The sequence below is a fragment of the Schistocerca gregaria genome, chromosome 1 (genome assembly GCF_023897955.1).
Source record: "Schistocerca gregaria isolate iqSchGreg1 chromosome 1, iqSchGreg1.2, whole genome shotgun sequence".
In the NCBI taxonomy this organism is placed as follows: Eukaryota; Metazoa; Arthropoda; class Insecta; order Orthoptera; family Acrididae; genus Schistocerca; species Schistocerca gregaria.
Window position 1 is genome coordinate 917828717 of NC_064920.1, and position 23558 is coordinate 917852274.

Genomic DNA, 23558 nt, shown 5'->3' on the forward strand with positions numbered 1-23558 from the left:
AAGCCAGCCAGAGACAGTGGTCATCTGTGTGCAAGTTGCATTTGTGTGTGTGTGTGTGTGTGTGTGTGTGTGTGTGTGTGTGTGTGCGTGTGTGTAATTCACGAGAAGACTTTTTGGCTGAAAGCTTACTTATTTAGCACTCTTTTTGTTGTGCCTGTCTACAACAACATTTCCACTATGTGGTAAGTAGTAATCCATCCTTTTCATAATATTGTCACATTCACAACAGGAGTTTAAAAAATGTCTGCTGATATATTTTTCTAAACTGAAAACAAACTTGGAAGAGTATTCTTATTTTTCAATGTAATTAGGCGAGTCCAATGATGCAACAGGCACTGCTCAGTTACCAGTTTTTGTAAGGTTTCTTTCTAGTACCAGTGCTGTCAGAGAAGAACTTTTGAAAATAATTTCTTTGAAAGGCCATACAAGAGGAGAAGATGCATTTTTTGTCATGAAATAATTCATTCTATCTGAGAAAACATCTATCCACAAGCTTGTAGTCATTGCCACAGAGGGAGCTCCAGGCGTAAGAGATACTGAAAATGGTTTTTTAACTGTATTGACTCAAGAAGGGAAAAGTACTTCAATGTTTCCTCAATCATTTCCTGGCTATAAAGCTGTTTTTTTGTTGCAGTAACTGGAAGAGAATTGTCTGTTAGCTTATACTGAACATTCTCTCTGGCTTATACATTCCGATTCTCAACAGAAATATTTTAAGGGCTAAATTTGAAATTTCAAGATAATGACGAAGAAATTGCTGAAGTAAATTCCTTTACTAATATACTGTGTTTGTGGGCATGCTGCCGTAGAAGGGATGAGCGAAGACTCTTCCCTACTCTGAAGACAGCAACACAAGGAAGTGAGATATCTTACGATAGCGAATGTCATGCAACTATTATCTTCAACTAAAGGGATAACTTCAATGATTGATTTTCACATTTCAAAAATATTTTAGTCGGATGGTAACCCAACTGTAAACACGGACAATGCAAGACGCTGCAAATCAAAATGATGGTAACCCAGTTTGTATCTGTCTTGGGATAACTTAAAACTACTGAATTTAACTTCTTCCACTGAAAATGTTTTTGACATAGATAGGGCAGCTGTTGAACTGGAAATAATAACTATAAAAAAATCATTTACATCTTGAAACTGTTGCAGACCCAAAAACTGTGGCCTCTTATTCCTTAGGGGAAATACCTTATATTAATTAAAGTTAACTTAGGATAAAGGCCTTATTTGCTCCCCTTTGCCTTTGAGAATGATCATTTTCAGATATGAATTTGACTAAAAATAAGCACAGAACGAGGTTGACTGATGAACATACCAGCTAGCCTCCTGAATTTGACTAAATGTAACAATTCACACACCAAATATCAAGAACATATTGTTAACACCTCTACTCAAGCTTCACACGTTAAATGTAAAATAATTCTTGTGTTATGAATATAAGAATGTATTTGTAAAACATTACGCAGTAAAATTCTTATGTTTTGAAAACATAGTAAAGATGTAAAATTTTTGTTGTTAAACAGTTGTATTATAGCGTCCAAAAATCCAAAATGTAGCAACAATATGGTGGTAGGGAAAAGTACATTGTGATAGCTTCGTGGTTGCCTAGCCTTGTTCTACAGTTCCCTCCAGTACTATGAAAGTTATTTCCTGATGTCTTAACACACATCCTATCATCCTGTCCCTTCTTATTGCCAATGTTTTCTGTATGCTGCTTTCCTCATCCATTCTGCAGACAGCCTTCTCATTCCGTATCTTATCAGTTCACCTGTCAAATGTGTCAATTCTGTTCAGTTCGGGTTTTCCCAAAGTCCACGATTCACTACCACACAATACTGTGCTCCTAAAGCACAGTCTCAAATTTCTTCCTCAAATTAATGCCTACGTTTGATACTAGTAGACCTCACTTGGCAACGAATGCCCTTTTTGACTATGGTAGTCTGCTTTTTATGTCCTCCTTGATCCATCCATTATGGGTTATTTTGCTACCTAGGTAGAAGGATCCCATACCTTTGTCTACTTTTTGATCCCTATATTTGGTGTTAAGTTTCTCACTGTTCTCATTTCAGCTGTTTCTCATTACTTTTGTTTTTCTTCGATTTACTCTCAATCCATAATCTGTACTCATTAGACTGTTCATTCCATTCAATAAATTGTGTAGTTCTTCTTCACATTCACTGAGAATAGCAATGTTGTCAGCGAATCTTAATGATATCCTTCACCCTTGAATTTTAATCCTGCTCTTGAACCTTTCTTTTATTTCCATTATTACTTCTTCAATGAATAAATTGAACAGTATGGACGAAAGACTGCATCCCTGTCTTATGCTCTTTTTATTTGAAGCACTTCATTCTTGGTCTTCTTATCTTCTTGTTCCCTCTTGGTTCTTGTACATATTGTATGTTACACATCTTTTCCTGTAGCTTTCTCCTATTCTCAAAATTTTGAATATCTTGCACCATTTTACATTATCAAACACTTTTCCTAGCTTGACATATTCACTGAACTTGTCTTGATTTTTCTTCAGTCTTGTTTCCATTATCAACCTCAATGTCAGAACTCCCTTCCTGGAGCCTTTACCTTTTCTTTTTCTGTACATTATTCTTGTCAGCAGCTTGGATGCATGAGCTGTTAAGCTGACTCTGCGTTAATTCTCTCACTTGTTGGCTCTTCCTATCTTAGGGATTGTGTGGATGAACTAGAATAATCATTTGCTTGCCACATCTACCAATGAATTTAAAAATTTGGATGGAATGTTATCTATCACGTCCACCTTATTTGATTTTAAGTGTTCCAAACCTCTTTTAAATTCTGATTCCTATACTGGATTCCCTTTCTCTTCGCTGTTGACTTCTGTTTCTTCTTCTATCACATTATCAGACCATTTCCCACCCTCATGAAGGTCTTCAATGTACTCTTTCCACCTAGGCACTATCTTCTCGCCATTTAATACTGGAATTTCCTTAATGTTGCAGCTTTTGCTTTTAATTTCACGAAAGGATATTTTGACTTTTCTAAATGCTGAATCAGTCCTTCTGACAATCTTTTCTTTTTCTATTTCATCAAATTCTTCCTGCAGTCATTTCCCATCAAGTTTTATGACAAACTTTGGGAATCCGCAAGTGTTACCTCAGAAAAGTTGAAACAGAACTATGGGGAACTTCCTCAACAGGAGCACAAGATTTTCACTGCCACAAATCACTTTTGGAAGGCCAGGAACATGTTCAAAATGAAACTCACTCAAGGAAACGTTAAACTTGAAACACTGACAAAAATGTCAAATGAATGTGTGCTCTTATGAGATTGCTCCTCCAGGATAAACTGTCAACCAAGTGTTTTACAAAGATGTCCTTCCATGACTTAGGAAAAAGGTGAATTGAATGAGATCAGATACTGCAGACGGGTGGATGCTACATCATAACAATGCCCCGTGTCATGACCACGTCCCCCAAGGAATTTTTGACCTCAAAAGGCATTCCTGTTGTCCATAACCACTTCCCCCCGCCCCCTCACTCATGTGATCTGAGTCCTTGTGACTTTTTTCCTTTTCACGTAACTGAAAAATGTCTGAAAAGGACGCCATTTTGGGACTCTGAAGAACATACAAAAGAATGTGACTGGCATGTTGAAGGCCCTACCTGTTGAAGCCTTTCAGCACTGCCATCAAGACTGGGAACAATGACTCCACCAGTGTATAGCTACTGAGGGGAACTACTTTGATCGAGACAATACTGTTGATTGGAGGAGGAGGTGGGGGGGGGGGGGGGGGAGAGAGAGAGAGAGAGAGAGCTTTGGAGGATATAAAATCAGTATCATTACTTTCCTCACACACCTGGTGTATTGCTGTATTCTTTTCTTTCCCTGAACTTTTTTCTACTTCCTTCTTTCTTCAATCAACTGAAGTATTACTTTTGTTACCCAAGATTTTTTCACATTTACCTTCCCATATGTATGTTTTTCTTTCCTAAATATGTGATTGCTCTTTTTAGATCTGCCCACTCCTCTTCAACTGAAATGCCTATTGTGTTATTCCGCATCACAATATTCACGTCTTCAGCAAACTTCAAATGTGTCCCAACCTTCCTCAGTACTTAAGAATTCCACTTCCTTCCACAATGATTCTTTGGTATGATTATCTTAAACCTCACTCTACACTTTGATGTTAATAAATTGTGATCTGAGTCTGTATCTCTTCTGGGATGTGCCTTACAATAGCATATCCCATTTGGAAGCTTAGTCCGGCCATTATGTAACCTAACTGGAGTCTTTCCAAACCTCCTGGCCTTTTCCAAGTATGGCTCCTCATCAGTTACGAATCTTGAACAGAGTTATTTGCTATTACTAGCTGAAACTTACTGCAGAACTCAAATAGTCTCTTTCTCTCATTCTTACTACCAAGGCAATATTCTACCACAGCCCTTTCTTCTACTCCTTTCCCTACAACTGAATTCCAATAGCCCATGATTATCTGATTTTCATCTCCCTTTACATACAATCAGTATCCTTATATCCCCCCCCCCCACTTGCTTACAACATCGGCATGTATACCTGAACTATTGTTGCCAGTGTTAGTTTTCTTTCACTTCCAATGAGAACAACCCCATCACTGAATTGTTCACAGCAACTGCTCCTACCTTACCACTCATAATAAAACCACCTCGCATACCATTTTCTGCTGCTCCTGATCTTACCCTACATTTGTTGGACAAGAAATCTTTATCTTCTTTCCATTTCACTTCAATGACTCCCAGTATGTCTAAACAGAACCTTTGCATTTCCCTTTTTTGGTTTTCTAGGTTCCCTATCATTTTGAAACTTCTGACAGTCCATGTCCCAACATATACAATCTTACCTTTCATTTCTTTAGGCGACCTTCTCAGAGCCCAGAGCCTTTACTAACAGACAATATCCTACCCAGCATTTCTGGACACTTGTCCATAGGACTCTTTTCCCTCCAATTTCCATCCCTGCAGTTTGCCGGTTTTATTAATGTTCACACTGTATACGTGCTAAATACGACATTCTGCTAACCTGTCCAACACAGATATTTACGCGCTACCAAGCTACAATCAAGCAGATAAAACAAGGTAAGTCGTAAAATAACTACACTGAAAAGTGCACATTAAACCAAGGATATTTGATTTTTACCTGGATAGAATACTGAAAAATTAACTGAGGCAAGAAACAAGCATCAAAGTCAAGATCCATATAAGAAAATCACCATCTGCACCTTACACACTTTACTAGATGACTTCAGTACATTTTCTTGTTACGTCGTGGGTTTAAGTATAGTAGTGTAGAATTTTTGAACTCAATGCTTAGCAATATTTTGCTTCACTTTTATTCACTCCATTCCCTGTCCAGACACAAACATGGCATCCTTGTACTAAACACAGAAAGTTTGCAGGAAAGCGACTAACATACTACGGGGGAACTATAGCTTGGTCCAGGGCCTCTATAGTTGTGATCAGTAGCAGTTGGCAACAGTTAGGAGATTTTGTGCCCTAATGATTTGCAGATTTTCGATGCCAATAGTGCATCATATTGTTAGCCATTGTTAGGGAACAGAAAAATTTGCATTTTGCAATAAATGCAAAATAGATGCAAATTCTGTCTCAAAATACAAAAACGTGAAATTACGTAACATACACTGTTTCATATTGAATTGTACTCAGCTGAACTATTTATCAGAGATAGTTTGAGATAGCTTTACTTTCTGCATACAATATCGCAACTGTAAGATGTAAGCAGTTACTGACATTGCATGTCATCTGGCATAACCCAATTTGGAAAGGCAATGTGCGCAAGAACCTACTTGCAAAATATAGTGTACAAACCCAATACTGTATCAATACACTTAACGATCTGGAACCGTGCTATGTGGATGGTCGAATGGTCTGTTGAAGATAAACGTTGCATAACGCAATGTGGTACTCAGCCATGGGACCTATCATTTTATAAGAAAGAAACACATTTTTTTTAGCTAAAGCTCAAAACATAGTGTAACACATGGCAAGTTAGGTGTCAGGATTTTTAACTGTAGTTGCATCCAAAATAACACTAGAAGTTGGGCCTGAACTACATCGTTAACAGTCTCTGCTAACTTCAACAAGCAATTGCTGGTAGCCATCCCAGAATGCTTTGTGCTCCACACTGCTCTTTTCTTCCTTTGAAATAAATGCAGCGACTCATCCTGGTACATCACAGATTTTGATTACGACCTTTACAACACCAGAAGAGATTGGCGATCCCTGCGACAATGTGTCAGTTTTGCTAAAGGCTGCTTCCCAGCAAAATGGAGGCTGAGTTTGTTTTCTGGCACCACTCCTTCCCCCCATGGCCGTCAAAATTCTAGCCTGTTTACACTCACGAATATCTGTGACTATAGCCATAGCACCTGCACTTTGCACTATAATGATTGGAAAACAAAATCTCTAAAGTTCTTTGACGGCATCGAAATTCTTCCTCTAACGTTAAAATCGAGTTGCCATTCGTTCAGGGTTGCTCGGCTATGAATGCCTACAAAAGGTTGAAATTTCTAGTCTGCAGAATTTTTATGCTTCAAACTGGGCGGAAAAATACAAATAATGTCCAGAAGCACCACATAACAGAGACGCAGTCACTTAATTGGCAGGAATGAAGAAAATGGCCATTTCGGAAGAAAACGGTGTTTAAGTCTTTGCAAAAGCAAACATTCAATGAAAACGTTTGCAGTCATCAGTTTTTCTAACAGTCAATTTCAAAGAACTAATATGAATTTCGACAAAAACAGACATTAATTTTGCAAAAATAGTTGCGAATTTTGCCAAAAATAGATGCTATGGTTGCCAGTCCCTAGCCATTGTTGACAACATTGTTGTCTGTTTTTATCGCTGAGCTGTGTTGTCACCACTTGTATTTTGCTATGCTATTTTCATAGCCCCCCCATGAACCACGGACCTTGCCGTTGGTGGGGAGGCTTGCGTGCCTCAGCGATACAGATAGCCGTACCGTACGTACAACCACAATGGAGGGGTATCTGTTAAGAGGCCAGACAAACGTGTGGTTCCTGAAGAGGGGCAGCAGCCTTTTTAGTAATTGCAAGGGCAACAGTCTGGATGATTGACTGATCTGGCCTTGTAACAATAACCAAAACAGCCTTGCTGTGCTGGTACTGCGAACGACTGAAAGCAAGGGGAAACTACGGCCATAATTTTTCCCGAGGGCGTGCAGCTTTACTGTATGATTAAATGATGATGGCGTCCTCTTGGGTAAAATATTCCGGAGGTAAAATAGACCCCCATTCAGATCTCCAGGCGGGGACTACTCAAGAAGATGTCGTTATCAGGAGAAAGAAAACTGGCGTTCTACGGATCGGAGCGTGGAATGTCAGATCCCTTAATCGGGCAGGTAGGTTAGAAAATTTAAAAAGGGAAATGGATAGGTTAAAGTTAGATATAGCGGAAATTAGTAAAGTTCGGTGGCAGGAGGAACAAGACTTCTGGTCAGGTGAATACAGGGTTATAAATACAAAATCAAACAGGAGTGATGCAGGAGTAGGTTTAGTAATGAATAGGAAAATAGGAATGCGGGTAAGCTACTACAAACAGCATAGTGAACGCATTATTGTGGCCAAGATAGATACGAAGCCCACACCTACTACAGTAGTACAAGTTTATATGCCAACTAGCTCTGCAGATGACGAAGAAATTGAAGAAATGTATGATGAAATAAAAGAAATTATTCAGATAGTGAAGGGAGATGAAAATTTAATAGTCATGGGTGACTGGAATTCAAGTGTAGGAAAAGGGAGAGAAGGAAGCATAGTAGGTGAATATGGATTGGGGGTAAGAAATGAAAGAGGAAGCCGCCTGGAAGAATTTTGCACAGAGCACAACTTAATCATAGCTAACACTTGGTTTAAGAATCATGAAAGAAGGTTGTATACATGGAAGAACCCTGGAGATACTAAAAGGTATCAGATAGATTATATAATGGTAAGACAGAGATTTAGGAACCAGGTTTTAAATTGTAAGACATTTCCAGGGGTAGATGTGGACTCTGACCACGATCTATTGGTTATGAACTGTAGATTAAAACTGAAGAAAGTGCAAAAAGGTGGGAATTTAAGGAGATGGGACATGGATAAACTGAAAGAAGCAGAGGTTGTACAGAGTTTCAGGGAGAGCATAAGGAACAATTGACAGGAATGCGGGAAAGAAATACAGTAGAAGAAGATTGGGTAGCTTTGAGGGATGAAGTAGTGAAGGCAGCAGAGGATCAAGTGGGTAAAAAGACGAGGGCTAGTAGAAATCCTTGGGTAACAGAAGAAATATTGAATTTAATTGATGAAAGGAGAAAATATAACCATGCAGTAAATGAAGCAGGCAAAAAGGAGTACAATCGTCTCAAAAATGAGATCGACAGGAAGTGCAAAATGACTAAGCAGGGATGGCTAGAGGACAAATGTAAGGATGTAGAAGCTTATCTCACTAGGGGTAAGATAGATACTGCCTACAGGAAAATTAAAGAGACCTTTGGAGATAAGAAAACCACTTGTATGAACATCAAGAGCTCAGCTGGAAACCCAGTTCTAAGCAAAGAAGGGAAAGCAGAAAGGTGGAAGGAGCATATAGAGGGTCTATACAAGGGCAATGTACTTGAGGACAATATTATGGAAATGGAAGAGGATGTAGATGAGGATGAAATGGGAGATACAATACTGCGTGAAGAGTTTGATAGAGCACTGAAAGACCTGAGTCGAAACAAGGCCCCCGGAGTAGACAATATTCCATTAGAGCTACTGATGACCTTGGGAGAGCCGGTCCTGACAAAACTCTACCATCTGGTGAGCAAGATGTATGAAACAGATGAAATACCCTCAGACTTCAACAAGAATATAATAATTCCAATCCCAAAGAAAGCAGGTGATGACAGATGTGAAAATTACCGAGCTATCAGTTTAATAAGCCACAGCTGCAAAATACTAACACAAATTCTTTACAGACAAATTGAAAAACTAGTAGAAGCCGACCTCTGGGAAGATCAGATTGGATTCCGTAGAAACACTGGAACACGTGAGGCAATACTGGCCTTACGACTTATCTTAGAAGAAAGATTAAGGAAAGGCAAACCTACATTTCTAGCATTTGTAGACTTAGAGACAGCTTTTGACAATGTTAACTGGAATACTCTCTTTCAAATTCTAAAGGTAGCAGGGGTAAAATACAGGGAGCGAAAGGCTATTTACAATTTGTACAGAAACCAGATGGTAGTTAGAGTCGAGGGACATGAAAGGGAAGCAGTGGTTGGGAAGGTAGTGAGACAGGGTTGTAGCCTCTCCCCGATGTCATTCAATCTGTATATTGAGCAAGCAGTAAAGGAAACAAAAGAAAAATTCGGAGTAGGTATTAAAATCCATGGAGAAGAAATAATAACTTTGAGGTTCGCCGATGACATTGTAATTCTGTCAGAGACAGCAAAGGACTTGGAAGAGCAGTTGAACGGATGGACATTGTGTTGAAAGGAGGATATAAGATGAACATCAACAAAAGCAAAACGAGGATAATGGAATGTAGTCTAAGTATGTCAGGTGATGCTGAGAGAATTAGATTAGGAAATGAGACACTTAAAGTAGTAAAGGAGTTTTGCTATTTGGGGAGCAAAATAACTGATGATGGTCGAAGTAGAGAGGATATAAAATGTAGACTGGCAATGGCAAGGAAAGTGTTTCTGAAGAAGAAAAATTTGCTAACATCGAGTATAAATTTAAATGTCAGGAAGTCGTTTCTGAAAGTATTTGTATGGAGTGTAGCCATGTATGGAAGTGAAACGTGGTCGATAAATAGTTTAGACAAGAATAGAATAGAAGCTTTCGAAATGTGGTGCTACAGAAGAATGCTGAAGATTAGTTGGGTAGATCACATAACTAATGAGGAAGTATTGAATAGGATTGGGGAGAAGTTTGTGGCACAACTTGACTAGAAGAAGGGATCGGATGGTAGGACATGTTCTGAGCCATCAAGGGATCACCAATTTAGTACTGGAGGGCAGTGTGGAGGGTAAAAATCATAGAGGGAGACCAAGAGATGAATATACTAAGCAGATTCAGAAGGATGTAGGTTGCAGTAGGTAGTGGGAAATGAAGAAGCTTGCACAGGATAGAGTAGCATGGAGAGCTGCATCAAACCAGTCTCAGGACTGAAGACCACAACAACAACAACAACATTTTCTTCACGATTTTTTTTTTTTTTTTTTTTTTTTTTTTTTTAAATGAGCCATCATGCAGTTGTTGGCTCACTGTGGGGTTACTTTCTACTCCAGTTCAGGAAAGGTAGCCATTTATAAGAAGCTCATGGAAGCTCAAGACACAGGTTTTTGTTACCTGCACTGTGTAGCTGGAGGTGGAGCTCGTTATCCCACACACCCCACTTATCCCCGCAGCAAATCCTATCCACTCTCCCCACTCCCCGCACACTCTCCTAGTGGGCTGCCAAGTTATAGTTAGTGATTTTGTAATGGTTCTGTTTTTTCAGCAGATAGGCAAGGTATAACTGGAATTGCATACTTTAATTAATCTTTATGGTGTAACATTTTGTTAATTTGAGTATGTTATTAAGTGACTGCAGTGTGATAAAAATTGGTAGCTTCAGTTTACAGGGGTGATGCAATGCCTATCCAAAAGAAGATTACTTTTATGTTCACTACAAAAATTCTTCTATGTGTCGCTTTTGTAATGTGAAATGTGAAACTCAACTGGGAGATGAGAGACAACTTAGGAGAACACATTAAAAGTGCTAGTCACATGCAAAGAAAAACATCTGCAGTGGCTGCAGGAACTTCACCTAAAAGGCAGGCTGCTCTGAAAGAGATGCTATTTAATAAAAAACTGACAATGGATCTATGAACCACAGTATAGTTAAAATGTGTTTAAAGGCAATCAGTCCATTCACTAACTAGATGATGATGTAGTTAGATCATTTTTGAATAAATATATACCCACTGCTGGTTGCATACCCAGTTTGCCGAAAATATGTCACACAGTACAGTGATGAAATGAAAGAAGAAATCAAAGATGCCATGGAAAATGTTCCTATTGAGATTATTGCTGACAAAACTTGGCACAAAAATGGAACGTGCTTATTTGCAGTTTTATTTCAGGCACTGACTGCAACATCAGAACAGGAACTGTATCTGGTTTCCTGTAACTTTCTTGCTGACAGAAGAACTTGAGCCCAAGATGCTATGAGACCCTAAAAGACTACAGCATTAAATATGAAAATGTGGGTTTAGTATGAGTTGCTGCTGTAAACAAGGGATTTTGTTTTGATGCACTTAAAATATTGAGTGGAGACCATTTAATACATTTCAAATATTGGGTGCACAAAATGAACTTACCCATCTGCACAATTGTTATGGGAGGAACTTGAGAGTATCAAACTACTGAAAAGAAACTGTGAATGTTTAACAGGAACTATTAAGTGTTTGAGGCACTTCAAAACATAACACAGAAAGCATCTACAAACAACAGTCACAAATCTGCTGCTGCTAATATTTTTTTCGCAAAAACATTGGGGAGCTCTTCAACCCCACAGCCTGTGATGTAAAGCTATATTTAAATGAATTTGCTGCTGTTAATACAGCACAATAAAGTTCCACAATTTGAAAGCATTCTATCTGACAGGTTTTTCATATTTGTCATTCCACCGGCACCTAGTTAACTGTTTGAGATGTGATGAAAAGCCTGATAAAGTGCAGCTTTTACTTATTGAGAAGCTTAAATACAATGAATTTCGAAGAGCCGCTTTATCTGCAGTTTGGGCAACTACCAATAGTGTGGATGTGGAGCTATACTTCTCAACACACAATTTAGTTGTAACAGGAGGTCAACAGAGCTAGAAACTACTAAACAACTTCAGTGATTGCATTCAATATATAAACATTTGCAATAGACCTATAATGTGTGTTAATTTGAACAAGAATCAGCAATATGGAGTTGTGATATGGAAATAATCAATTTCCTCTATTTTCTATTAGAAAAGAAAACTGAATAGAGAAAAAGAAAAAAAATCAAAGCTGAAGGTAAGAATTTTGTTTGTCTGTATTGTTTAGGATCATTTAAATGTTTGAACACATCAAGAAGTATAAATGCTACATAAATGCAAAAATCAAATTTCAAAATGCTATACTTTCAAAGTTTATTTGCTTATTTCATGTGGCTTTAATAATAACCAACGTATTTTTTGTTAAAACTACACTAAATTTTAAAACAAGGATAGCGGCACACCTGATACTGTATCAAACTCTTCGCACACTGGCTCTTACATGATATAGTTTTATTTTTGTTGATTAATTTGTGTAATGGCCACATCATTCTAGGTCCACACATTGTTGAATTTGTTACAAAGATGCAGAGTGCACTTATAGGCTACTAAAAATATTAACCTTCCACATGAAGAAATTTTATGATGGTGGGGTGACTGAATGTAATTCCAAGTTAAGACATATTAAATGAAGAATAGTCATGGTGTTTGAGGATGTGCATGTCATTAGAAAGTGGTACATGACTGCTATTTGTGTTAATAAGGTGAAGTAAAGTTATTTTAACTGATTCTTCCATTGTTGATTGGCAGAACAACTTTCATTTATAAATATAAAGCCAAAGGTGTGAATGTTTTACAGTATTAATTTATTTTGTTAACTAGTTTTTGCTTTCCAAAACCATCATCTAACTATTTTGATAGCCTTTAAGCTGAATATCCATTAATGTAATAAATTAATACTGTAGAACATCCAAAATTCTGTGCTTTTCATATATCAGAGTGAAGGAAAGTTTAAAGGAAGCCACAAAAGCAAAACCAGTTTGTGTCCTGTGATAAAACACACAGTGGCCCTAGACTATTAGCAAGGAAGGAAGGGAGGAATGAAGATGAGCCACCAAAATCTGCTTCTGTTCTGACAATGGTGAATTTCTAATATTACTCTACGAGGTTAAATCACTAACTGTTTATTCTAAAAGCATGAATTGTCTTACAGGTCTTGTTTTTGGTGGTGGAACTGGTACCACATCAATGAACAAATTGTCAGTAGGGTGGAGTAATGCAGAGTTTTTGAGAGCTGGAATTACTGCCGTGATGAAATCTTGTCCTTCAACCCAGATCTCTCGTAGATGTGTCCTGCAAAGTAGACCATAATAATAATTTTAAAAAATGTAATAATAGTACACACCAACCATTGCCAATTAATCACAAACATTTCATAAATTACGTGTAATTATCAAACTTCTTGTTTGATTAATGCTCTCATGTTTATTTCTCTGTGGGCTATGTAGAATGCAAATGCTAGTGTACTAGATAAGAAAACAGCCAACAGATTTAGTGATAAGAATTCACTGATTGGTGGAAGTATTAAGTCATAGTAAGCCACATAAACAAGGCTGCCTGTTCTATGTCCCTTTCAATGACTAAATGCTTGGTGAGTTCAGTTATTTACATTCTACCAGGACTCTCTGTTACCTGATATAGTGATAAGATTTATGAAATCTGCTTCATAATTTTCTATTAAGGAAAAACAGCAAATAATATGTCACAAAGAAGGATGGCAACAACACTGTAAGTAAAACAAGTAGTGTGTGGCTGTACACTTGTACCATCCACAAGCGTAGCACTGTAGCTCATAGTTAACTGTTTACAGTTGGATAAATTTATTCATACTGTTGCTAGTACCTGATAAGCAGGAAACAGAGAGAATCACTATGACCATGTTGGCAAGTGCTTAACAACCACAAGGAAACAAAATACTGAGACAGCTACAGTCAAATTTTCAATAGAACTTTGAACATTAACCCAATCTACTTCTAAAAATGGTTCAAATGGCTCTGAGCACTATGCGACTTAATATTGGAGGTCGTCAGTCACCTAAAACTTAGAACTAATTAAATCTAACTAACCTAAGGACATCACACACATCCATGCCCGAGGCAGGATTCGAATCTGCGACTGTAGTGGTCGCTCGGTTCCAGACTGTAGCGCCTAGAACCGCACGGCCACTCTGGCTGGCCAATCTGCTTCTAAGTGTTAATTATTTGTTATTTATAGTTGAGTTGGTGCAATATGTGTTTACCATTTGTCAGTAAACTGAGTGATTAAACTCAAAGAAACTGAGAAGAATATGAAAGCTTTCTTGTTGTACCTGCGCATGCAAATAATTTCATTCATAATCCACATCAAATGAGCCGTAGAACAGAGTAACACACAGCATGGAACGCAATCAGTGTGTAAACTATGTGATACATAACTCCAAAATTCATCAGAAAGCTTTTACTGCAATACTGCCTGCATTCGAACACTAAATCAAGAAAAATGTTTGTAAGCATTACTCTCATTCATTAAATTTATTTATTCTGAATATAACTTTGAGAAGTAGCCCTGGAATAGAAATAAATTTCACCTGTAGAATTACAGGATTTAACCTGCATCCTTCAGATTTAACCTGTGACTTTAAACTAGGCAACCGCAGAACGAACACATTAGGTGTGCAGTCATTCAACATTTTGCTTATCAGCAATAAAATCACCCTCAAACACCCCACTGAAGAAATGTTGTTGTTGTTGTTGTTGTTTTCTTCAGTCCTGAGACTGGTTTGATGCAGCTCTCCATGCTACTCTATCCTGTGCAAGCTTCTTCATCTCCCACCACCTACTGCAACCTACATCCTTCTGAATCTGCTTAGTGTATCCATTTCTTGGTCTCCCTCCACGATTTTTACCCTCCACACTGCCCTCCAATACTAAATTGGTGATCCCTTGATGGCTCAGAACATGTCCTACCATCCGATCCCTTCTTCTGGTCAAGTTGTGCCACAAACTTCTCTTCTCCCCAATCCTATTCAATACTTCCTCATTAGTTATGTGATCTACCCATCTAATCTTCAGCATTCTTCTGTAGCACCACATTTCGAAAACTTCTATTCTCTTCTTGTCCAAACTATTTATCGTCCATGTTTCACTTCCATACATGGCTACACTCCATACAAATACTTTCATAAATGACTTCCAGACTCTTAAATCTATATTCGATGTTAACAAATTTCTCTTCTTGAGAAACGCTTTCGTTGCCATTGCCAGTCTACATTTTATATCCTCTCTACTTCGACTATCATCAGTTATTTTGCTCCCCAAATAGCAAAACTCCTTTACTACTTTAAGTGTCTCATTTCCTAATCTAATTCCCTCAGCATCACCCGACTTAATTCGACTACATTCCATTATCCTCGTTTTGATTTTGTTGATGTTCATCTTATATCCTCCTTTCAAGACGCTATCCATTTTATTCAACTGCTCTTCCAAGTCATTTGATGTCTCTGACAGAATTACAATGTCATCGGCGAACCTCAAAGTTATTATTTCTTCTCCATGGATTTTAATACCAACTCCGAATTTTTCTTTTGTTTCCTTTACTGCTTGCTCAATATACAGATTGAATAACATCGGGGAGAGGCTACAACCCTGTCTTACTCCCTTCCCAACCACTGCTTCCCTTTCACGTCCCTCGACTCTTATAACTGCCACCTGGTTTCTGTACAAATTGTAAATAGCCTTTCGCTCCCTATATTTTACCCCTGCCACCTTTAACATTTGAAAGATAGTATTCCAGTCAACATTGTCAAAAGCTTTCTCTAAGTCTACAAATGCTAGAAACATAGGTTTGCCTTTCCTTAATCTAGCTTCTAAGATAAGTCGTAAGGTCAGCATTGCCTCACGTGTTCCAGTATTTCTACGGAATCCAAACTGATCTTCCCTGAGGTCGGCTTCTACTAATTTTTCAATTCGTCTGTAAAGAATGCGCGTTAGTATTTTGCAGCTGTGGCTTATTAAACTGATGGTTCGGTAATTTTCACATCTGTCAACACCTGCTTTCTTTGGGATTGGAATTATTATATTCTTCTTGAAGTCTGAGTGTATTTTGCCTGTTTCATACATCTTGCTCACCAGATGGTAGAGTTTTGTCAGGACTGGCTCTCCCAAGGCCGTCAGTAGTTCCAATGGAATGTTGTCTACTCTGGAGGCCTTGTTTCGACTCAGGTCTTTCAGTGTTCTGTCAAACTCTTCACACAGTATCGTATCTACTGAAGAAATGACATTGCCAATTCCATGACACTTATAGGCCAATGACGATCATGCCATCAACTGTGGCATCTGTGATCTGATGTAAAAACTATTTATGCAGTTACCTGTTCTGCTGTAAGAAGCAGCAATCTGTATTTTCTTTTTTTTTATGTGATCTGAGGTGTAATCTATTGCATTAGAAGTTTATTGATGATGTACTTAGGCAACAGCACTTGTGACAGGTGTATTCCTGGATGGACGTAGACAGGGAAGTACATGTGCGAATGATTCTTGTGTCTTTGAGAATATAGCTGTGGATGATAAATTTGTCATAGATTATATTGCAATGGATGCACAAGAAGTTATTGATGGTATTAATTATGTTGGCACATGCAGTTAAACAGACAATGTAGCCAAATTTAGTCATTAGTAGTGCACCAGTTTCGTTGTTAATTTGATGTGTACCTAATTACTTACTCAAAAGGGTAAAGTGATTACGAAATTGACTTTGGGTAAAGCTTTGTGGAACGATGTTCCTTCTGGTGAAAACACTTGTCGGGGATGTGCTGCTTCAAGGTTAGTCTCTTACGAAGGACTAACTAGTTAAACTGTGTGCAAATTCAATAAGGCGAATTCACATGATGGGGTGCCAAAAGGTACAGGAAAGCATAGCACCTGCACGGAAAGGATTCAACCTGTGGTTAACACCAAAGCAGGTAACATACGTGGCAGTACCTCAGTACCATATGTGGGCTATGTATCACTACAGTTATAGGGATAAATTTCCTGGGGAAACACAAGGTAAAGCTTCGTTGCGAAAATGAGGTACTGAGGATGTATCAAACCAGTGCATAACAAAGACACCAGATAAACAAGAACAAATGTCAATAATGAGAGATTGAGTAGGTTATTTTGCTGTTACATAATTATTTGTTAAGGGAATTTGTTAGCGGGAAAGAGGTTTTCTGTTTTGTTTTTTCCCAACATAGCGTTTCAAAATCTAGTAACATCATGGTCTGGACTGCTCTGAATCCTAAGTCCATCTAAGGCACAGAACCACTCTCCTAATTGAATTCCCTGTACAGCAAATAACATTAGAATGGGCCAAACATTAGTAAATAGAGATTAATTTGGTACACAGCGAATTAACAATGTATTTGCTGATTTGAGGCATGGTGGCATTATAGGTATGCAACCGTATAGTACTGAGGAAAATTTGATAAATTTTGTCCATCTCAGTTGCAGGAACACACAATTTACTGTTGCAGTGGTTACTGGTTTCAGGCTGATATCCCCATTCTCAAACTCCACACCTTGTTATCAACCATAAATATAGTTGGTGTCACAAATGATGGCGGTTGAGTTTAGGTTAGTTCTGCGCATCTATTGTCACACATTCTCCAACAGCCAATAAGCGTTGAGCACTGTTCTGAGTGCTCTGCTCTGAATGCCATAGCTAATGTGTGCATTAAACATGATTGCAGATAATTGTTCAGCGAATTTTTGTTCCATTTGTTGTGAGTTGTCATCACTGATGGAGGGTTGTAAGTGATACATTCCTCATACACAAGGGAGAGATATAATTTACAGGATATACACTTTCTTCAAGCAGAAAGCACGCACATATGCGTACTGCAACTGTCACTTGGAATTGTCAGCAATGCAATCCTCGTTCGAACATATGTGAACCATCATCATTCATGGATTGGACTGTAGTAATACAACATGATATCAAAAGGCACAAATAGCTTTGCACAAAGAAGTCAAACTGTGAGCAACAAGTCCTCTCATTTGCCAGATAGCCTACGTGTCTATTGTCACATCTGAACACATAATGTCGTTGTGTTGTTCAGGTGTAACAGTAGATGGTTGGTAAGTTTAATAATTAAAGGGACAAAACTATGAAATTATCAGTCCCTCCTACCTGAAACAGGCAAGTTAACAAAACCACATGCCAAAGGAGGGCCTATTGTACAGAATCCAAGGAAATAAAACTACAATATCTACTGAGGATCAACAAAGCCTACACAAAGGAACAAGGAAGGAAAAAAATGAGAAGAAAGGGAGAACATTGGGTGACGTACCCCTTTCATAGGAAAGGACCCTTTGCTTTTGTCTGTGGGCAGCTAGGAAGAGGATGAAGAAAGAAGAAAATAGAGGGTGACATCCAGTAGAGAAACAGGGAGACATAGGGTAGTTTCAAAATGTTACAAATCTTAAGAGCAGAAACAACATACTTGAAATGTCTATTGAAACAAATAATCACCTGCATTCATCAGGCATCATCATGACTATGTTTGATTTTCCTCTTTCTCTCACATCTGCAAGCTCTCCTTTCCTGTAATAATCAGAACAGAGAACAATTCAGTAAGACTTTCTTGATACATCTAAATTGGTGACACACATTAAAACCAAATGTAAAACAATGACTTGTAGTAATACAACACTTATAACCAAAGAAACATTAATTGATACTATTAATTAATTAAGCAACAGTTATCAACATACTTAGTTCTGTGTGTCTTCAAAATTCCACAGTACTGTAAAAAACAAAGCGAAACACAAACATTTTGGTTGCGCTCGATAGAATATGTTAACCTTGGCAATGGTAGTGGATTGGTCTGGGTGTGTACATCATGCCTACTGTGTACTTAATTTTTTTAAAATATTGAACTATTCTGCCAGATTCTATAATTATTTTTAGTTACATTTAATACAAAAATTTACATGTAATTCAGCTGGCCATAGAGTCTCCCCTCAATCCTCCTACCCTTTGTAGCTGATGCGACTTTTAGCAATGAAGGTCTTTTCAATAAATAATAGCACTAAAATACCAGGCTAGAATATCTTCCGGTCAGAGATAGTGGTCATGTGTGCATGAGATGTGCTTACTTGTTTGAATGTTTTCTTTTCTGAAGAAGGCTTTGGCTGTAAGCTCAGTATGTAATATTCTTTACGTTGTACCTGTCTGCACCTCAACATGTTATCTTTACAATGAGTTGCAATCTATCCTTATGCCAGGGTGTACATGGCAAAAACTCTGATCTTCCCAGATTTCCCATCTAAAAACACACTTTTTCTCAGGTGAAAAATACACTATACCCATGTAAAACAATATTTTTTTCATGTTAAGTGACAATATACTTTCCAGGTGTGACTCTTCAAGCTTTCCCGGCGAATGTGTTGTAAATAGTCTTCACGGGTTTGGCGCTGGATCACGTTACGCGAACATTTCCTCAGAGCAACTGTATGACATCTTCAGGTGGTTCAACCTTGCTTGTGACTAGGTACGACTGATGGTTTCTGCACACCGACACCCCGTTTTTTGAACACGCGTGAGAAGAACACGCAGCTGCAGAAATTGCGAATGTGCAGTGATCTGCCATATTCATACTCCGTCTGTCGAAAATCGCAGAACAGCTCTCCCATGCTGTGTTTGTCAACAGAGCGGACAGATGCTACTCACCAACAGCCGTACTAGGCCAGTGTTATGACGGGCCTGTTATCGAAGAATCTTGATTTTCGCGTCGTGATTCAATAGCAGTCAATGCAGAGTTCCAGGCTGTGCTCAGTTGAAATCGCGTATCCTTGGTGAAGAGATTATCAGCTGTATGGATATGTAATGCTCTCTTAATGACACAGTCCCAGAAAGATGATGCTGGCGATAAAACTTCCGTCTTCTCATAAATCATACAATGACCTGTATTCAGGCAGTGTTCCACAATTGCCGACTTTTCTGGTTGACGAAGGCGTGTATGACACTGATGTTCATCGCAGCGTTCTTGTACTGTGCGGCATGTCTAGCCTATATATGCTGCTCCAAAATGACAAGGAATCTTGTACACACCACATTTCCTCAGTGCAATGTCATCCTTAACCAAAACCCAACAGGTTTCTCAGTTTTGCAGATGGGTGAAAAACAAAACACACTTAATTCTGTATCTTCCAAAGACTCTTCCAATTCTTGATTGGTATCTGACCCTGAGAGCCTGTCAAGTGAAATACAACATCTGAAGACAGTGTTCTGAAAAATGGCTATTCTGAGAGACAGATACGTAATGCATTCAGGCTCAGGCGAATTCAATCTATGGAGCAGAATGAAGATACTAAGACACCCACCGCTTTGGCCTTTTTGCCCTATTTTGGTGCCAAATCGTCAAGAATCGGAAGAGTCCTCAGAAAATATGGAATTAAGTGTGTTTTTCAACCATCTGCAAAACTGAGAAACCTTCTGGGTTTGGTTAAGGATGACCTTGGACTGAGGAAATGTGGTGTGTACAAGATTCCTTGTCATTGTGGAGCAGCGTTTTGTATGATTTATGAAAAGACGGAAGTTTTATCCCCGGCATCATTTTCTGGAACTGCGTCATTAAGGAAGCAGTACATATCTGTACAGCTGATAATCTCATCAACAAGGATATAGGATTTCAACTGAGCACATCCTGGAACCCTGCACTGACTGCTATTAAATCACGATGCGAAAATCAAGATTCTTCGGTAACAGGCCCACCATAACACTGGCCTAGTACGATCGTTGGTGAGTAACGTCTTGCTGAACTGTTGACAAACGCAGCATACAGCGCATGTGCAGGAGAGCCGCTCTGCAATTTTTGGTAGAGGGAGTTTGAATATGGCAAACCACTGCACACGCACGAATTCCGTGGCTGCGCATTCTTCACGCAAGTGTCCTAAAAACAGGGTGTCAGTGTGCGGATATCATCAGTCGTGCCTAGCCAAGAACAAGGTTGAACCACCTGAAGATGTCGTACAGTTGTTCCAAGGAAATATTGTGGAATTTGCACAACGTGATCCGGTGGCAAACCCGTGAAGACTATTTACAATATACTTTCCCTTGAAGCTGTAAAACTTATCAATCCTTTGAATGGAAAAGGTTTTATACATTGGCACAGAACTTCCCAGAACTTTAGGAAATGAAACAAAAAGAAGGGGGGGGGGGGGACAATGCAGAAGTTTGACAATGACTCAGTCCGCAACCTTTGTGAAATTTGTGAATTTACGTTATTACACATTTGATATAAACACTTCAATTGCACAAAATTTAAATGTTATGTGTTTATATCACTATTTCACCAGGTTTCTAACGTGAATGGTATATGAAACAACAGATAAATTCACACTACTAATGCAACTGCTCTTACACAGCATGTCACAGCTTTATTTTGTTGCAGAAGAAGCTGAGTAGCACTATCATGTAGTGGTGGTGATATTAAACTGTTGCATGGAGGGTCATGAGTTCAAAGCTCACCTGGACTGTATAATTTTAATTTCTATATTTGGTTTGAGTACATTCTAGAAGTATCCACAAATGTGAAGAATCACTGTACTGGAATGTTCTGTAGCTGTATAGTTCTGACCGGAGGCAGTTTGCTCCGTGCTCTAATATGTGCAAATGCTGAATAAACCTTCGTTAAGTGAAGATAGTGTCCGTCATTCATCTAATTACACCTTCTTCTATGTGACATTATTCTGGTGGAGGTGCTGAGCACTGGACCTTGTGATAGCGCCCATTATCAACAACACAGTGGCTCCCATCAGGCCACGACAAAGCTGCCGTTTACGTGGCAAGAAACCTGATTATCTGACACGCTACACCATTACAAAAGCTGTGAAAACAGCCCAAGCATCTGAGGTAGCCTAATTCATTGTGGAAGACATTATATTGAAACACGGTGCCCCAAGGTCATTAATTACGTATCGAGGAAAAGTTTTGCAATCGAATCTTGTGACAGAGATAAACCGTCAGTGCAACATTACTCATCACTTGACGACTGCCTACCATCTGCAAACTAAAGGTCTTATTGGACGCCTTAATAAGACCTTGGCCGACTTGCTATCAATGTTGAGCAGAGCAACTGCGATGAGATGCTACCTTTCGTGACGTTTGCCTGCAACACTGCTAAACAAGGCACCACAGAATTTACATCATTTTTCCTGGTGCATGGGCGAGAAGTGACTACGACAATGGACACTGTGTTTCCGTTACACCCTGATGACGTGGACGATGGTTACATCAGCCAGGTGTTAACCAGAGATGAGGAAGCTCAGCAGTTAGCTCGACTGCACGCTGCAGGCTCAAGGAAACAATCGCCGAAGGTACAATGCGAGCCACCGCTTTGCTGTCTACCAGCCTGGTGACCTCGTCTGGATTTTCACTCCTGTTTGGAAGGTTGGTCTCTCTGATAAGCTCCTCAGGCGTTACTCTGGACCTTATAGCATTGTAAGACAATTGTCTGATGTTACTTATGAAGCTGAAGATTTCTATCACAACACAAGACAACGAAAGATCAGAGATACAGTCCACGTCCTTCGAATGACGCCCTGTAAGGATCCTGCAACCCAAGGTAAATTCGAAGCTCCAACAACAGGCAACAAGCGCAAAGGTGACAAAGAGCGTAGCGGGAAATGAAGTTCTAAGAATATCACCGTCAGAGCAAGAATCAGTCATCGAGAGTCGGAGTATGCAGGACCGATGACTTGTTCCCAGACTAGGACGACGCAACAGCGAGATGCTGTTCTCTTAAGGAGGAAGCAATGTTGCAGAAGCTGAGTAGCACCGTGGTGCTGTGGTGATGATACTAAACTGTTGCATGGAGGGCCAAGAGTTCAAAACTCACCTGAACTGTACAATTTTAATTTATATATCTGGTTCAAGTGCATTCTAAAAGTATCCACAAATGTGAAGAATGGTTTAAATGGCTCTGAGCGCTATGGGACTTCAACTTCTGAGCTCTTCAGTCCCCTAGAACTTAAAACTACTTAAACCTAACTTACCTAAAGACATCACACACATCCATGCCAGAGGCAGGATTCGAACCTGCGATCGTAGAAATGTGAAGAATCATTGTACTGGAATGTTCATTAACTGTACATATACTGTATGTGTTTGGGCCAGAGGCAGTTCGCTCTGCGATTTTGTATGTGCAAGTGCTGAATACACCTTCATTAAGAGAAGTTAGGGTTCGTCATTCATCTAATTACACTTTCTTTTATGTGACAATATTGCTGAGTGCATTACAACATCCCTCAATGCTTGAAAATGACCATGTGTCAAAGTTGCAATCTCAATAAATAATGTTTTAACAGCCTAAAGTGCAACAATTTCATAAAAAAAATTTAAATTAAAAAAACCCTTGGTTTGGAAAGATCTTCAATGTGCGGCAAGATGTAACCGGCATATTTCCATATGATAGAAGTATAAATACAAATTCCACCACACATAACACTGAAGATTGCAAAGCACTGAAACTGAGATTGTGATATGCTTTTTTCTGCTAAACATAGCTTATGTCATATGACCCCATCAGCTAATAACAGCACATATGACACATGATGTTCTCAACCAATAGCAACACCGCTGTTAACTAGTGCAAACACACAAACAGGAAAAGTTAATGGTCTATACATACAGTGTAGCTACAAGGAAAGCTAAGTCTAGTAAAAT

General features: G+C 38.9%; 1 protein-coding gene across 1 annotated transcript in view; it reads right to left on the minus strand.

The window, feature by feature from the left end:
• LOC126275159 (DNA-directed RNA polymerase I subunit RPA1) overlaps positions 1-23558 on the minus strand; it is a 251192-nt gene that overhangs the window by 187067 nt on the left and 40567 nt on the right. The window contains exons 6-7 of the mRNA XM_049977174.1: positions 18363-18434; positions 13025-13166 (exon numbers count right to left, since the gene is read on the minus strand). Coding sequence (XP_049833131.1) covers positions 13025-13166; positions 18363-18434 — 214 coding nt within the window. The remainder of the gene's footprint in view (positions 1-13024; positions 13167-18362; positions 18435-23558) is intronic.